Here is a 16,712-nt window from a genome sequence, read left to right as displayed (position 1 = left end):
TTGGGACTATTTGTTATTGAAATTGTAAAAGGTCACCTCTAAAACAAGTTAAGTATTAATTAAACATTATAATACCAATTTTGATATATTTAAGTTTAAATGAGTATTAAAAGTCATTTGTGCATCGTACAAGATAAAATATCCATGTTAAAACATACCCTATGTGTTAGTTATTAGTTATATAAAATATTCATGTTAAAAATAATTAAAAAACATCACCGTTTCATTAGAAACCCCATAAATAAATTATGCATCAACACATATTTAACTTGGATTCAATATTTGTTAACAAAAATCAGTTAAATTATGTTGAAAAAGTACATATACTAATATACTAATGGTGAAACTAAGATAACAAAAATTTTATGTTTTTATACCCTAGTTAGGTATTGCCGAACCTAGAAGAATCGTTTGAATATCTACATAGATTTATATTTATAAGGATGGCAAAACCTGACACAAACCCGACTCGAAAAAGTACGAATTATTTATCCAAAAAACTTAGGTCGAGTTCGGGTTGACCTAGTGTGCCTGAACTGGATCCAAAATATATATGTATATTTAACCCGTTTCGGGTTTCGGGTATTTTATGTGAAATCCGGTATTTTATGTGAAATCCGACACCTTACAACCTGATGTGTGTGTGAGAGAGACCTGATGTTTGTCGAAATATGACAACAATTCTTATCACACGGAAGCTTGTCATATCAATTCTTTCATACATATATGTCGTAACATTCCTTTTATTTTGTATAACAACATTAATACCCTAGATAATATTATGTAAAAGCATTTTTTTGATCAATTTACAGTTTATTTATCCAATATTCTTTATGACAAATTCTATTTCTGAAGTCTTACCGGTAACTAATCTTTCTTAATCCATACCCTTTAATATTACTATGTAAATCATATTTTTTTTTTGTCATATACTGCGCAATTCTATATATCTTTACTTTCATATACTCAGACTTCTCCCTTACGACGCAATTAATTATGACCCAGTTAAATCTGGAATCCAAGACTCTTATTAAATATATAACAGCCTGATATGTTAAATTTGATACTCTGTGATCCATATTATATGTAAAATTTGACATTCTACAACTTACATATTTTAAATGTGATCAATGAAATTATATAAAAAAATGCGACACTCAGCATTAATATTTTATTTACTCTAACTACATTATTTTAATAAAAACTTAAAAATTTCAGAAATACACCTGAAAGAAATTCAATAGACATCTCTAGCATAAAAGATCAAAACAAAATATCAAAAAAGAAAAGAAAGAAACAATTAAAAAACAGGGGGAACCCTCTCTATATATTGCTGATACCTAAAAGAATACACGATATGTAGCCCCTTTCCTTTCACACTCTCTTTCGTATCTCTTCCTTAAAGCCCCTCTATCTGGCCCCTTCGAAAGCTTCACAGATCTTGTATGTTTTAATTTCTTGATGTATACGTTTCTCTGAATGTGTAAATTTTTGCACGAACCACAAAGTTACGATAAAACAGGGGTTTTTCGATGGTTTAAAACCCTTCCTTTAGCACCAGAGTTTTATCCAACCCTTGAAGAGTTTAAAGATCCATTTGGCTTGCCCATTAGAGTGGTAAAACTTCTCTCCTTTTTTACAGAATCCAAATTTTTATATGTATCTGATGACAAATTATATGCAGATTTAGATGTAGCCTATATGATCAGTTATAAGGTTATGAGGGTGTTTTTTACCTATTTATATTTACTTTCCTCGTTAATACAGATAATTTATGAAGAATCTTGTCGGTGGTAAATATTTTTTTTGTGTACATCAGTGATGATTTATCTTTATTAGACAAAGGATTTCAAATTACAGGGCATGTTGATATTAATCCATTAATCTTGATGAAGAATATATGTTCTAATACGCGTTTTGATTGCATGACAGGGGGAGAAAGAATGTTCTTTCTACATGAGAACTGGTTCATGCAAGTACAGGGAAAGCTACAGGTTTCGTCATCCGGATCCTACAGCAGCGGGAGGAGGTGACACTACTTTACCAGGTAGGCGTAGTTCTTCAGCAAGAACAATAATAATCATTCTGAAGAAAATGTTAATACATTATCTTCGAATGGTATTTACAGTGGTAAGAAATCCCTAATCCCTGTTCATTATATATTATAATAATATAAAATTTAATATGAATTTCAATAATATGATAACCATTGATTGCTGATTATAGTAATATAAAATTTAATATGAATCTGCAGGAGCCTAAAGACTTTAAGTTAATATATATTTAAATAACCGTGATCCCTGGGAGCCACCATTGTGGATGAACTTAAAGGAAGACTCACCCCGACTCCTCCCGCATGATTAAACATTCTTGGTGAACCACATTTGTTGATGACGGTGATGATGTAATAACATCATATAAGCTAGATATCGATTGAGCGGGAACAGTTCCTGTACGAGTGGCCGCAATGATTGATGGCTCAGTGTGGCAGAAGAGCCACTCAATGGTCTCCCCATGCGTAAATGACTTAGGGCCAGAGTGTCTGCTCGCACTTCAGCCGTTATGGAACTTGTAAGTTTGGGTCGTCCTGTAAGTACGATCATTCAGTTGGTGGCACTGCACCTTCTCAGATGGGGCTGATCACGGAAGATTCACAAGAAGGCTGAATGAGTCCCTTCCTTCTGATACATCCATTTGAACAGACTATGTGCACCTTTATCACCTTCTAACCCATTCATATCTGTCGAACTTACCTTCACAGCATTTACTTGTGGGAGCAGAACTGAATGCGATTGATCTTCATGTTCCAAGATTACATTGTCAGAAGAAGCATCACGTGTCTGATCCTGATCCTGATTAATTGGTGATAAGACTTTGCCAAAGTCATCGTCAATACTGCCCTTGTATTTTATTCCTCAATACATAGTGATTACAAATACTTGAAAACTTTTTGTACTCGGAAGACTTTTGAAGGATGGTGTGATGTTTTCCACGTATCAAGACTATGGTTGCAGAATAATCGGATGGTTTGTGATAATAGTATAAAGTGACATATATGTAATTGCCAAAAACATACTTAACAAACCAATTCTCTAATTTGTATTTCTAATTTAAGGTTAACTTCAAGATTAAAACTTTGTGCATTTTATGTGGGGAAGCACTTATAAACTTCTTCCAGGTCATAGCATTTTCTTATATAGATATAGAATACCAAATTTTAATCACTGTATAAGCTGTTACATATTAGTCTTCTTCAATTTAGAAGGGTTTTAGCGTGAATAACTGCAGTGAGTTATGCTACTCTTGCTAAGAAGACTACGGTCATGTCTCCGGAAGTAATTGTTAATGCTGGCATTCCATGTTACAGGTAACTCTTTTATGTCTATGCTCCATGTTTTTAATACTCTTCAATCTTGAACCTGGATGGAATTGTAGCAGGATGAGACTTATCTTTCATCAGTTCTACTGAAAAGCTAATTTGCAGTTATCTTTTTCTGCTGAATGTTTACAAGAGGCCTGATTCTTTCATCTTCCCAGTTTCCCATGTCCACCTTGATCATTAGGACTTTTTCAGAGAACATCAATTATAAAAATGTGACTGTATAGTTTTCTGGCAATGTATTTATGTGAATTTAATCCTTTGTCAAACCAGGTTGGTCCAAAATCCGGGAGAATTTGTCTTCACCTTTCCAAGGGCTTACCACTCAGGATTCAGTCATGGTCAGACATGTTCTTACCTTGGATTTTGTTTGTAATATTACTATATCTATACTTTATCTATTCTGACAATGATTAATGCACACAGGATTCACTTGTTCGGAAGTTTCAAATATCGCAACTCCTGAATGGTTGCAGTTCGCAGGAGAAGATGAAATTCGCCGGGCAGCAGTAAACTATCCTCCATTAGTTTCCCACATCCAATTGCTCAATGATCTTGCACCATCATTCTCTTCAGCGTGGTTCACTCTACATGAATTACAAAATGTCGAAAAGTATCATAATGAAAAGTCATATGCGATATGAACATACATACACTGTATTCATGTATATTAAAAACACCTTCTGTTAACTTTAACGGTACCTGTTAAAGTCAAATACATTGTTAACGGCGTTGAAATGTTTTTTATGGTTAATCTCGTGATTGAAAGTTTTTAGATGCTTTATTATTTGAATGAAATTTTTTTTGACTCGGTTGGCCAACTGAAAGTTTTGATCCAGTAGAGTGATGAAATAGAGCATTAACCCGTAATTTTACATTCTCAGGGTACCAGTGAGCATTGGACGAAGAAGTGAAGGGGATTGCCCGGTAAAGAGGCTTTTTCTGCAACACGTGACGCATAATACCAACCTGCTGCATACTCTTGGGAAAAGATCTCCCACTATACTTCGTCCCTGTGATTTTATCAGGAGAAATTTTCCTGAATTGCATAATGGTGCTAATATTCCCTTATTAGCAAAAAATTAATTCTTCGTGCACTGCGACTTCTCAGAACCATAACTTTTACACTCAAGAAAAATGGACTTTTTTCATGCTTAGCTTGTGGGGTTTTATGTTTTTCTTGTGCTGCAATCATAGAACCTGCTGAAGTGGGAAAGCATAATCTTGTCAGCTGATTAAGGCAATATCAGAGGTAGTGGTGTTGTTTCGGTCGTTGCTGCTAGTAATTGGTGGTCTCGTTCCCCAGGATATGCTAACAATGTTGTGCTGGATTCCGGCTTAGGTAAAGAATGCTACACACTACTTTAGACATTTTAACTTTAGCAATCGATCTAATCTGTCTTAATTCAATGCAGGGCGGATGGAAGAATACATCTTCACTTGCTCTTATAGCTTTGACCTATGAGGATGCTTCCGACTCTGAAAGTGAACTGAGAGAAGTTTCTGGATGAAACAAAAGTAATGGCTGATGAACTAGTACGCCACTAAAGAAGATAAGGAGAGAATCAAGTAAGCTTTAGATAGTGAAGGGTCCATCCATGGGAATGTTGACTGGGCTAAAAATCTGGGGGCCGATCTTTCTTACAGTACCCTACCTAAGTCCAACATTAAAGAGGAAGGCTATATATGGATGATCTTGAGCCGACCAAAAGAAGCAAAGATAAACGTATTATACAATAAAAGAGGACTTTCAAAAATAAGCTCAAGGTAAAGCCAATCCAGGATGAGACACCTCTGCCTGAACACAAACATGACTAGGGCACTAAAAAGCTAGATGTCAATATTGAATATAAGTTGGAAGGTGCCCGAGCACTAGACTCCGGCCAAGAACTGAAAAGCAGACTCCAAAGGACCCCTGGACTTGTCGGGGAGAAACCCGAAGCAAAAAGTGCATTGATGAAGCAAACATCCAGTATAGAAGAACAAAAACAGCTTCTGGGATCCAGGCTTCAGCTGGAAAAAGGTCCAGAAAATCAGAGGTAGAGCATTCTTGTGACATTGAGGGCTGCCTGATGAAATTTGGCTCCAAAAAAGAGTTGGGGCTCCATAAGAAAAATATTTGCTCAGTGAAGGGGTGCGGAAAGAAGTTGGCGTCACACAAGTATCTGATGGTGCACAATCAGGAAGTGCATCGTGAGGATCGTCCCCTACAATGCACTTGGGAAGGCTACACCTGGACATTTAAATGGGCTTGGGCTCGGACAGAACATATCGAGTTCATACAGGTGTCCGTCCATATACCTGTGCTGAGACTGGCTGGCAAAACATTTCGTTTTGTCAGATTTCAGTCGCCATAAGAGGAAGACCGGACACTCAAGGTAGCTAGAAGAATGAGGACCGAAAGGCATGAAGAAACAGAGAAACGAAGCGAGTTAACATTATCTAAGAACCTCGATGCTCATGTGCAGAGGTTGGTGTAGTTTCTAGTTTAACATGTCCTTGGAATGTCTTTGATATTATAGTTGATTTAGCCTTCTTAATTTAGGAAACAGACTTATCAGCCACATTGAAATGTGCACAATGTTGTCTTACATTAGATGGTCGAAATTTACGTATAACTCTGGAGTACTGTAGTTCTCATATCTTGATATATCAAAAATATGTATTTAACTTTATTTTGTTATCATGTCTATATACCATGGACTGTTTCTGTACACGGTAAGCAGGTTTTAGGACATTCATCCTGACATTCCGCAAGGAACTGCTGGAGGATGAGATATAGGCACTACATTCACTCAAGTTTTTCTGCTATGCATTTCCCTGTTATATATGTGATCAATTTATTTTCTACTATGCATTTCCCTGTTATGTGATCAATTTATTATTAGTGTCATGCACCATAGTCACATATTTATGTGTAGGATTTTTTTTATGTGTAAAAGCATGGTTGCTGAAATTGATAATATATCGGAACAAATCGGTTGACCGGCCGATTCAGGATTTATTGGGAATTTATCAGAGATTTTCTCGACGAATTAAGGATTTTTAGTCAAATTGAGTGTAATCGATAAACCAATAAAATATATCTTCAAGATTTCTGGGATCTTCAAAAAACATCGATGATTTTTAAAATAGTGAGTAAAAGGAGAAAAGATAAGAACGAAACTTTTTTAAGGGAAAGTATATTTAATATCCATGCATCTTTATTTTTAATTTTATTGTAAGGATTTTCCGTTTCTACTTTATATTCACACAAATACAATAAATACCTACACTAAAAGCAAAAGATAGGCATTTTGTTCTAGAGTGTAAAAAATGAAACTAAGCCACAAAGCCAAGAGCTAGGGTTTCAGAGTCTTGATTAATTTGGTGATCAAACCCTAGATCATGAATTAATTTGTGATCAGGAAGATGGGTTTGCAAAGAAACTTAGTGAAATGACTGTTGAGGGTTTACGCGATGAAGATGAGGGTTCTGAGTTGGTGCTTGCTATCGAAACAAAGAGGATTTTGATAAAGTTGGGGGCTTTGGGGAAGGAAGTCGTGGTGAGAATGATCAAGGTGGTTTGGGGCTATTTAGAGATGGTGATGAGTTTGGGAGTAAGTTGTGTGATGAGAATGAGAATCGAGTCGGTTATCGTGATTGGAAAGGTTTTATTAATCATGAGGCGAAATTCGAAGAGAGAAAAATTGAAAAGTTAGGCGGTGTGGAAGGAAATGAAGGTGATTATAAGGAAATGAAGGAAGGGGGCGGGTAAAGATAAGGATGGGAGTAAGTGTAGTGAGATTGAGAATGAAGGCGGTGATCGTGAATTGGAGGGTATTAAAAAAGAGGCGGAAATTTATAAAGAGAGAAACCCCAAAAAGCGTTTTGTGGTGGGGAAATGAAGGAGACTTTAAAGAGATGAAGGAACGGGAGGATAACAAGGGGAGTAAGTGAGGTGAGATTGAGAATGTAGACGGTGATCTTGATTTGGAGGGCATTAAAGATGAGGCGGAAATTGAAGAGAGAAACCTTGAAAAGAAGGGAAAAAGGTGCTTTTAAGGAAATAAAGGACGGGGATAATGATGAGGGGAGTAATAGGAGTGAGTTTGGGAATGAAGGCAGAGATTGTGATTTGAAGGGTATTGAAGATGAAATGGCAATCGAAGAGAGAAACCCTGAAAATCGTAGTGTTGTGGAAGGAAATGAGATTGGGAATGAAGGCGGTGATTGTGATTTGAAGGGAAAAGAAGTCATTGAGGACTATGAATATGGTTGGGGTGTGAATTGGGATGATGTCTTTGAGGACTATGAAGATGGTTGGGGTGTGAATCGGGATGATGTCATTGAGGACTATGAAGATCGTTGGGGTTAGAATTGGGATTATGTCATTGAGGTTTCTGAAGATGGTTTGGGTGAGAATTGGGATGATGGTGGTGTAAGAGCTAAAGCTAATTAATCATCCACTTGAGAGGAAAAACCAGGTCTAATACAACTTATGATTACTTCTACTAACCTATGGGTTTATGTCAATAACTCTTAAAAGATATTGGATATATATAAAAAAAATTGGTATTGAGTAAAATTATTATGTATTACTTCACTATAGCAACTTTTTTACTTTGGTTGGAGATTCTATAGAGAGTTTATTGCTTTGGTAGTCTATCTGGATAGTCTTGAGGTTAAACGTGTTTTGTTAACCTAAATTTGAACTGCGAACTTTTTGCAGGCTGCTAGGGATACATTTAAGCAAAAGGAGGAATTTTATGATAATGCGAACTTTTTGCAGGCTGCAAGGGATACATTCAAGCGAAAGGAGGAAACTTATGATAAACCTTGACAAACAGAATGCAAGGTTACCATCATTTTCGCTATTATACATTATATGTAATATGTGTCTTCTTTTTGCTTCACTTTTTTAAATGCATGTATATTATGTTTCTCTCTTCTCTACTTGCAAAATTTAGTGTTCGTGCATATATGGTGTAAAAAACCATTACACCACAGTGATACAACATGTATATTCTGCTCATGTATCTTTAGCTCAACTTTCTCACAGATAATATAATGTGAATCCTTTCATGAAAGCCTCAACCACGATTGCAAAGCTAATGGGATTTATATCTTATTTTCTGGGTCTACTTATAAACTTCTGTTGATAATAAATAGTTCAACTTCTTGGTTTGTTGTCTTGATTCATCTGGCCATACTGAACTACAATGCAACTATGCAAGTATATATATAACAGTCTCCGCTTGATATTCCTCCATTTTTCTTTGCAGTATTACTTGTTACCAGGTGGTTGAAAAAAAGGAAAAGCTTGTAGGTATAGTCATGACAAAGGAAAAGTTGCGGTGACCCCAAATTTAGAGTTGAACTTTATTTGGTTTGCCGATTAGAGTGGTAAAACTTCTATCCTTTTTTTCGCAGAATCTAGTTTTTCTTATGTATCCAATACATATTCGATCAACATGGATATTGTTACCATCAGATCAAAAAGTGTATGCAGATATAGATGTAGCCATATATGATCAGTTATAAGGTTATTAAGGTGCTTTTTGCTTATTTATATTAATTTTGGAGAAAAGGCCCTGAATATCACAATTTGGAGTTGAAATGCCCTAAATATCACATTCTGAAAATATGAAACATTACCCTGGATACCACATTAAAACACTACATCATGTAGCGTTATGGTTTATAAGAATAAAACGCTACACGATGTAGCCTTCGTTTTGTTTGGGCTTCTAGTATTATATAAAGTAACGTTACTTCATAACATTACATCATCTAGTGTTATTGTTTCCACTTTTTGCAAGTGTTTTTTATGGGCTTGGGCTTAAAAGGAATGGTAGACGCTACAAAATGTAGTGTTTCTGTCTATTTAAAAAAAAATTATAAACGTTAAACGATGTAACATTATGAAGTGATATCAGGTCCATATTTCCCAGACATGATATTTGAGGTATTGTTGCTTTAAATTGTGATAAGGGGGCCAACACCCTTAATTTTGCTCGTTACTGTAGCAACTTCGTCATTAATAATTTATGAGGAATCTTGGCAGTGGTAAATATATATATATATATATTTCTTTTGTGTACTTTTGACATCCAACATTTATATTCATATTAGTCATCTGCAACTGCTACAGATATTACCCTGTTTGTATTTGGAACCAATACACATGCTGTAGTTCCTGTAGGCATATATGTTCTGTATGTTGCAGTTTACTCACCTATCAACTAGGGGTGTACACGGTTCGGGTTGGGCGGGTTAAATAAATTTAACGACCCAACTCAATTAAATCGGGTTTTTAAATTCTCAACCCAAACCATAAAAATTATATTCATAACCCAAACCAATTTGTATTACTTCGGTTCGGATCGGTTCGGATCGGTTTGATCGGGTTATGAAATATAAAATAATTTCGTTTCCATGATCTAGCAAAACCAAATTTCGACACATCAAAAGATAAAACTTTAACTGAATGTACTACAGCAAGGTGAAATACCCAGTGTATACAAAATGAGTTAAGCACTATAACATCTTAAAAAACGTGCACTACTTATCAAAACAATTAAAACTCGATACCATGTTAAGCTCGATACCAGAAGTTTCAAAATTATAGCAATAAATTTAAAAATTAAGTTGAACAGAAACAATTAGTAAAGCACAACAAATCAACAATTAGCAAAGCATAACAAATCAATAAATCAGTTAAATGGACTATGCTAACATATTATGGGTTACTAGGGTGGGGTGAATGATTTTTATATGTAATTTAATATTTTTTAATCGGGTTGGGTTGGTTCGGTTAAAAAAAACCGAAACCCGTGTCCAACCCAATTAAATCGGGTTACTCATTTTTTAATCCAATTATCAATCGGGTCAAAAAAATTCGGATTGGTTCGGGTGAAATATGATCGGTTTGGGTTGGTTCGGTCGGTTTCACGGATCCGTGTACACCCCTACTATCAACACTCAAGTTTATCCATTTATCCTGACAGAGAATATAAGTTAATCCTTGTCAAATATAATATTAAGTCACTTCACCATAGATTTTCTATTAAGCTTTTTGATTGCGCAACAGGGGGAGAAAGAATGTTCTTTCTTCATGAAAACCAGTTGATGCAAGTATGGGGAATACTGCAAGTTTCATCATCCGGATTCTACAGCGGCGGGAGGAGGTTACACTACTTCACCAGGTAGAGGTAGGTCAACAGCAAGTGATACAAATGAGAGTGCTCCCTTCAGACCAGTTATCTTTCTCATGTGACAATCTTTGGAAAATAAGATTACAAGTCTAAGCTTTTTGCAGTTGGCATTTTCTATTATTTTCACAGGGTGACAGTTAAAACGGTCTAAAACGTTACGAGTCCATGTTGGTACTTATATAATTGCACTGAGTGGTGTAAATGTTGGTATTAAGTATGCTGTAAATACCAGAGGCATTAGCTGCGAATTCAAGCGAGAGTGACAATTAAAAACTTTTTTTTATTATATATTTTGATAATTGTGATCCCTTTTTTTGCCTACTGTTCAAATTGTATTCACTCTGGTGCTTTTATCATGTTAACAAACTACCATGGTTTTGCTTTACTAAATTTCTCTTTGAACTCTTAAGGCTCCTGCATAAGGAAGATCACAAGGGATGCTGCCTGTTCCCCCAGCACTTGCGATGACTATTCTAGCAACTAGATCCAGCTTTGATGCACATCCACAGGGCCAGGTGAATGTAAACAAATATCCTGAACGACCTGGACAGCCCGAGTTCAGTTTCTACATGAGAACGGGGGATTGTAAGTTCAAATCTTCTTGCAGGTTCCACCAACCCAGAAACCCGGAGTCGGCTCTCAGTGACCAAGGACTGCCTCTGCCACCTGTAAGACTCTCTTTCAATTATTCAGCTAGATCGTGAACATTAACTTATTTTAGCTTTAAGATAGTGTCAGGGGCTTGCATTAGTAAGCAGTAACCATATTGCTCCATATTCAAATTTTAGTTCTCTGGTACAACAAAATTTATTTTGTCCTGTAAATGTCTAAGGCCAGAGAATCTGCTCACACTTCAGCCGTTATGGGATTTGTAAGTTTGGTCCTCTCTTTGAGTACGATCATTCAGTTGGTGGCACTGCAGCTTCTTTAGATGGGTCTGCTTAAGTATCATACAGTAGTTGCAGACACTTATATCAGAGTGATTACAAATACTTGAAAACGTTTTGTACTTAACCTTAGGTTGAGGTCTACAAGACTTTGATGGATGTTGTGATGATTTCGTGGTATCAAGACTATGGTTGCGGGATAATCTTTATTACGGTGCCAAACTAAGTCCAACATTAAAGAGGAAGCGTATGGATTATCCTGAGCCAACCAAAAGAGACAAGTATTTTTGAGTGTTCATGTTCAGCTTCTCAGAAGTCATGGTTCACGAAGAATTAACGCGATGTTTGCTTCATCAACGCACTTTTGGCACATCCAGTTTCTGTTTAACTTCTATAGCATGCTGAACACAGAAGACATCCCATCGAGAGGATTCCTCATCAAGGCCGGATACTGGGGAAACTTCTCCAAGTTCAGTTTCAGAGTCGGAGGCATCCTCATAGGTCCAAGCTATAAGAGCAAGTGAGGATATATCCTTTGGAGGCCTACTACTACAGGAAGCTTCCATTCGCCCTGCACTTAATTTATATTGCCATATCAGATTACCTTCGTGATATTTACATATTTTCATTTTAACTGACATAATAAACCACACCAGGTCGTGAATTTTTTACAGAATACCATATGCATTTTACCTACTTATCTAAAAGCTTACCCTTAGATATACTGAACGAGAAACAACTATCTATGGTACACTGAAAATAAAGTAAGGGAGTGTTAGCATGTCTTTGTTGAGAAAGAGAGAAGCTCTAAACCGGTATGTAGTATTCATTACCTAAACCGGAATCCAGCATAGCATTGTTAGCATATCTGGGGTAACGAGTCCCCCAATTACTAGAAGCAACACACTACGCGCAATATTGCCAAAATCAGTTGATGTGAGCTTATGCAGATCCACTTCACTAGGTTTTATGATTGCTGCACAAGAAATTAATAAAACCCCACAAGCTAAACATGAAAAAGGACCTGTACCTGGCAACCACTCACATTGATCAGGTCCATATTTTTTAGTGTTAATGTTCAGGTTCTCAGAAGTCAGGGTTCACGAAGTATTAATGTGTTTTCTAAACAAGGGAATATTCTTACCATTATGCAAATCACGGGGCAAAAGAATAGCTGGAGATATTTTCCCAAGACTATGAAGCAATGAGAGAATCAAATCAACTTTAGATAGTGAAGGGTCCATTCACGGGAATGTAATTGACTGGGCTACAAAGTTGGGGGCCAATCTTTCTTACAATGCCAAACCTAAGTCCAACATTAAAGAGGAAGGGTATAGATGATCCTAAGCCAACCGAAAGAAGCAAGTTTCCAAGAGTTAAAGAGTCAGCCGAGGCCACAGACCATGAACAAGTTGGAGTATCTCAAAATTTACCTGAGCAAGCAGAACCTGATGTAGTTCCTGGAAAATTATCAAGATGTCAAAAAACTGATTTGTCTTCTGGAAGTAGCGATGCCACATTGAAGAGGAATAATATGGCTGATAGTGAGCCTGTCTCAAGGGGCAAGTCTCCTGTACTTGAAGAATCAGTGAAGGCACCCAAAGATAAATGTATTATACAATACAAGAGGACTTGCAAAAATAAGCTCAAGGTAAAGCCAATCCAGGAGGAGACTCCTCTGCCTGAACAGAACCATGACCAGGGCACTGAAAAGCTAGATGTCAATATTGAAGATAAGTTGGAAGGTGGGCCGAGCACTAGACTCAGGCCAAGACTGTAAAGCAGGCTCCAAAGAAGGATCCGAGACTTGTCACGGACAAAGCTGAAGCCAAAAGTGCATCAACGAGATGTTTGCTTCATCAACACACTTTTCAACTTTTGATGAAGCCAAAAGTTGATGAAGCAAACATCGCGTTGATGCCCTTTTGGCTTCAGCTTTGTCCCCGACAAGTCTCGGATCCTTCTTTGGAGCCTTCTTTACAGTCTTGCCCTGAGTCTAGTGCTCGGCCCACCTTCCAACTTATCTTCAATATTGACATCTAGATTTTCAGTGCCCTGGTCATGGTTCTGTTCAGGCAGAGGAGTCTCCTCCTGGATTGGCTTTACCTTGAGCTTATTTTTGTAAGTCCTCTTGTATTGTATAATACATTTATCTTTGGGTGCCCTCACTGATTCTTACACTACAGGAGACTTGCCTCTTGAGACAGGCTCACTATCAGCCATGTTATTCCTCTTCAATGTGGCATCGCTACTTCTAGAAGACAAATCAGTTTTTTGACATCTTGATACTTTTCCAAGCACTACATCAGGTTCTGCTTGATCAAGTAAATTTTGAGATACTCTAACTTGTTCATGGTGTGTGGCCTCGGCTGACTCTTTAACTGTTGGAAACTTGCTTCTTTTGGTTGGCTTAGGATCATCTATACCCTTCCTCTTTAATGTTGGACTTAGGTTTGGCACTGTAAGAAAGATTGGCCCCCCAACTTTGCAGCCCAGTCAATTACATTCCCGTGAATGGACCCTTCACTATCTAAAGTTGATTTGATTCTCTCATTGCTCTATTGTCTTGGAAAAGGATCTCCAGCTATTCTTTTGCCCCGTGATTTGCATAATGGTAAGAATATTCCCTTGTTTAGCAAACACATTAATTCTTCGTGAACCCTGACTTCTGAGAACCTGAACATTAACACTCAAAAATGTGGACCTGATCAATGTGAGTGGTTGCCAAGTACATGTCTTTTTTCATGTTTAGCTTGTGGGGTTTTATTAATTTCTTGTGCAGCAATCATTAAACCTAGTGAAGTGGATCTGCATAAGCTCACATCAACTGATTATGGCAATATAGCGCGTAGTGTGTTGCTTGTAGTAATTGGGGGACTCGTTACCCCAGATATGCTAACAATGTTGTGCTGGATTCCGGTTTAGGTAAAGAATACTACATACCGGTTTAGAGCTTCTCTCTTTCTCAACAAAGACATGCTAACACTCCCTTACTTTATTTTCTACGTACCATAGATAGTTGTTTCTCGTTCTATATATCTAAGGGTAAGCTTTCAGAGAAGTAGGTAAAATGCATATGGTATTCCAGTAAAAAATTCACGACCTGCTGTGGTTTATTATGTTAGTTCAAATGAAAATATGTAAATATCACGAAGGTAATCTGATATGGCAATATAAATTAAGTGCAGGGCGGATGGAAGCTTCCTGTAGTAGTAGGCCTCCAAAGGATATATCCTCACTTGCTCTTATAGTTTGGACCTACGAGGATGCTTCCGACTCTGAAACTGAACTTAGAGAAGTTTCCCCAGTATCCGGCCTTGATGAGGAATCCTCTCGATGGGATGTCTTCTGTGTTCAGCATGCTATAGAAGTTAAACAGGAACTGGATGTGTTTGGCGGCTTGCATATGTTACTCCTTTGTCATCCAGGTAAATTATTAGTTTTGATAATTAGTACTTAATTATGTGTGTTAAAAGTAAATACTCGTGAATCCGTTGTCTGGTCTAATGAGATTATTCTTGTCATTATGATTTTGGATCTTTATAGTTTGTACAATCAAGTAAACGTGAACAGACACCTTCAAAAATTTCCAAAAAATGAAACTAATTGCCATTTCCCACGTTAAAAAAATGAAACCAAACCCTAAGACCGCAATTTTTATATATAACCCTGTCATCTGCTGTAAACTTGTGTTCAGTTAAAGTAGAGATATATCCTGTGCTCACAACTTTTCCTTCCTTTTTTCTCTGTAACGTTTCCTTTTTGTTTTTTTGGCAACTTCATTAGCATACAGAGAGTAAAATGCATTATATTTGTCGATGAAATGCATACTTCCTTTACAATTTGGTGCATATGGCAACCTACTTAGCATATGTGTTGAGGTACTAGTACTCGTGCCTTCTCTGCTACCAGTCCTTTTATAATATTTAGCGATGCATGTTTTGCAGATTATCCTAAGTTTTTGGCTGAAACAGATTATAAATGGTTGATGAACTCGGGGAAGATCATATTTGGAGTGACATTTCCTTCAGGGAAGCCGCGGAAGAAGATAAGGAGAGAATCAAGTCGGCTTTAGATAGTGAAGGGTCCTTTCCTGAACGCTGACTGGGCTGCAAAAATGGGGGCTAATTTTTCTTGCATTGCCAACCTAAGTCAATATACTTCAGCTTATGTGGCGCCTAGCAAATCATCCACATGTGTGAAAAACCAGGTATAATACAACTTATGATTACTTCCACTAAACTATGGGTTTATGTCAATTACTCTTAAAATATATTGGATATATATAAAAAAATTTGGTATTGAGTAAAATTATTAAGTATTACTTCACTATAGCAACTTTTTTACTTTGGTTGGAGATTGTATAGAGAGTTTATTTGCTTTGGTAGTCTATCTGGATAGTTTTGAGGTTAAACGTGTTTTGTTAACCTAAATTTGAACTGCGAACTTTTTGCAGGCTGTTAGGAAACATTCAAGCAAAAGGAGGAATTTTATGATAATGCAAACTTTTTGCAGGCTGCAAGGGATACATTCAAGCGAAAGGAGGAAACTTATGATAAGCCTACACAGACAGAATGCAAGGTTACCATCATTTTCGCTATTATACATTTTATGTAATATGTGTCTTATTTTTGCTTCGCTTTTTTAAATGTATATTATGTTTCTCTCTTCTCTACTTGCAAAATTTAGTGTTCGTGCATGTATGATGTAAAAAACCATTTCACCACAGTGACGCAACACGTATATTCTGCTCATGTTTCACAGATAATAGAATGTGAATCCTTTCATGAAAGCCTCAACCATGATTGCAAAGCAAATGGAATCTATATCTTATTTTCTGGGTCTACTTATGAACTTTTGTTGAAAATAAATGTTGGGTACAGAACTTGAAGAGAAAACAGAAGATTTTATTGTTTCTTAATAAATTAGATGTGCTGCTATAGAAGTCTTTATATAGATAGACAAAGTATCTAGACTCTTCCTAGAATTCATCATTAATTAGATACATGAATAATTTGGAGACTCTTGGTTTCATACATTGAACATTGATCATGACTCTAGGACTAGAATATTCTGGATACTTGGATTATAGGAATTACAAATTATCTTTTTAACATCCCCTCTTAATTTGTGATTCTCATCTGATCTCTAAAGTATGCGAACTTATTACTTGAGACTGACTTTGTGAGCATGTCTGCAACTTGCTCATTTGTACCAATGTAGTCCAACCGAATTTCTTCCTCTTGCACC

General features: G+C 36.6%; 2 protein-coding genes across 2 annotated transcripts; both read left to right on the top strand.

Moving 5' to 3' along the window:
• The first annotated feature begins 1,370 nt into the window (after window positions 1–1,370).
• Window positions 1,371–6,054, top strand: LOC108193328 (lysine-specific demethylase REF6-like). The gene is made up of 6 exons (XM_064082345.1): window positions 1,371–1,617; window positions 1,933–2,130; window positions 2,255–3,367; window positions 3,653–3,720; window positions 3,806–4,721; window positions 4,795–6,054. The coding sequence occupies exons 3-5, from the start codon at window positions 3,324–3,326 to the stop codon at window positions 4,021–4,023; spliced, it is 330 nt and encodes a 109-aa protein (XP_063938415.1). The 5' UTR covers window positions 1,371–1,617; window positions 1,933–2,130; window positions 2,255–3,323; the 3' UTR covers window positions 4,024–4,721; window positions 4,795–6,054.
• A 630-nt stretch (window positions 6,055–6,684) lies between these two features.
• LOC108193327 (uncharacterized) lies at window positions 6,685–10,587 on the top strand. Its single transcript, XM_017359933.2, has 4 exons — window positions 6,685–7,845; window positions 8,091–8,216; window positions 8,644–8,764; window positions 10,452–10,587. The coding sequence occupies exon 1, from the start codon at window positions 7,368–7,370 to the stop codon at window positions 7,734–7,736; it is 369 nt and encodes a 122-aa protein (XP_017215422.1). The 5' UTR covers window positions 6,685–7,367; the 3' UTR covers window positions 7,737–7,845; window positions 8,091–8,216; window positions 8,644–8,764; window positions 10,452–10,587.
• Window positions 10,588–16,712: the final 6,125 nt, after the last annotated feature.

This window comes from Daucus carota, chromosome 7, assembly GCF_001625215.2.
Source record: "Daucus carota subsp. sativus chromosome 7, DH1 v3.0, whole genome shotgun sequence".
Classification (NCBI taxonomy): Eukaryota; Viridiplantae; Streptophyta; class Magnoliopsida; order Apiales; family Apiaceae; genus Daucus; species Daucus carota.
This window is presented reverse-complemented; position numbering and strand designations above follow the sequence as displayed.

Excerpts from the sequence above, each read along its gene's own strand:
- LOC108193328 (XM_064082345.1), top strand. The coding sequence starts at position 3,324 with ATGTCTCCGGAAGTAATTGTTAATGCTGGCATTCCATGTTACAG. Across the intron at positions 3,368-3,652 it reads GCTGGCATTCCATGTTACAG|GTTGGTCCAAAATCCGGGAG; the intron begins GTAACTCTTTTA and ends TTGTCAAACCAG. Across the intron at positions 3,721-3,805 it reads CCACTCAGGATTCAGTCATG|GATTCACTTGTTCGGAAGTT; the intron begins GTCAGACATGTT and ends TAATGCACACAG.
- LOC108193327 (XM_017359933.2), top strand. The coding sequence starts at position 7,368 with ATGAGGCGGAAATTGAAGAGAGAAACCTTGAAAAGAAGGGAAAAAGGT.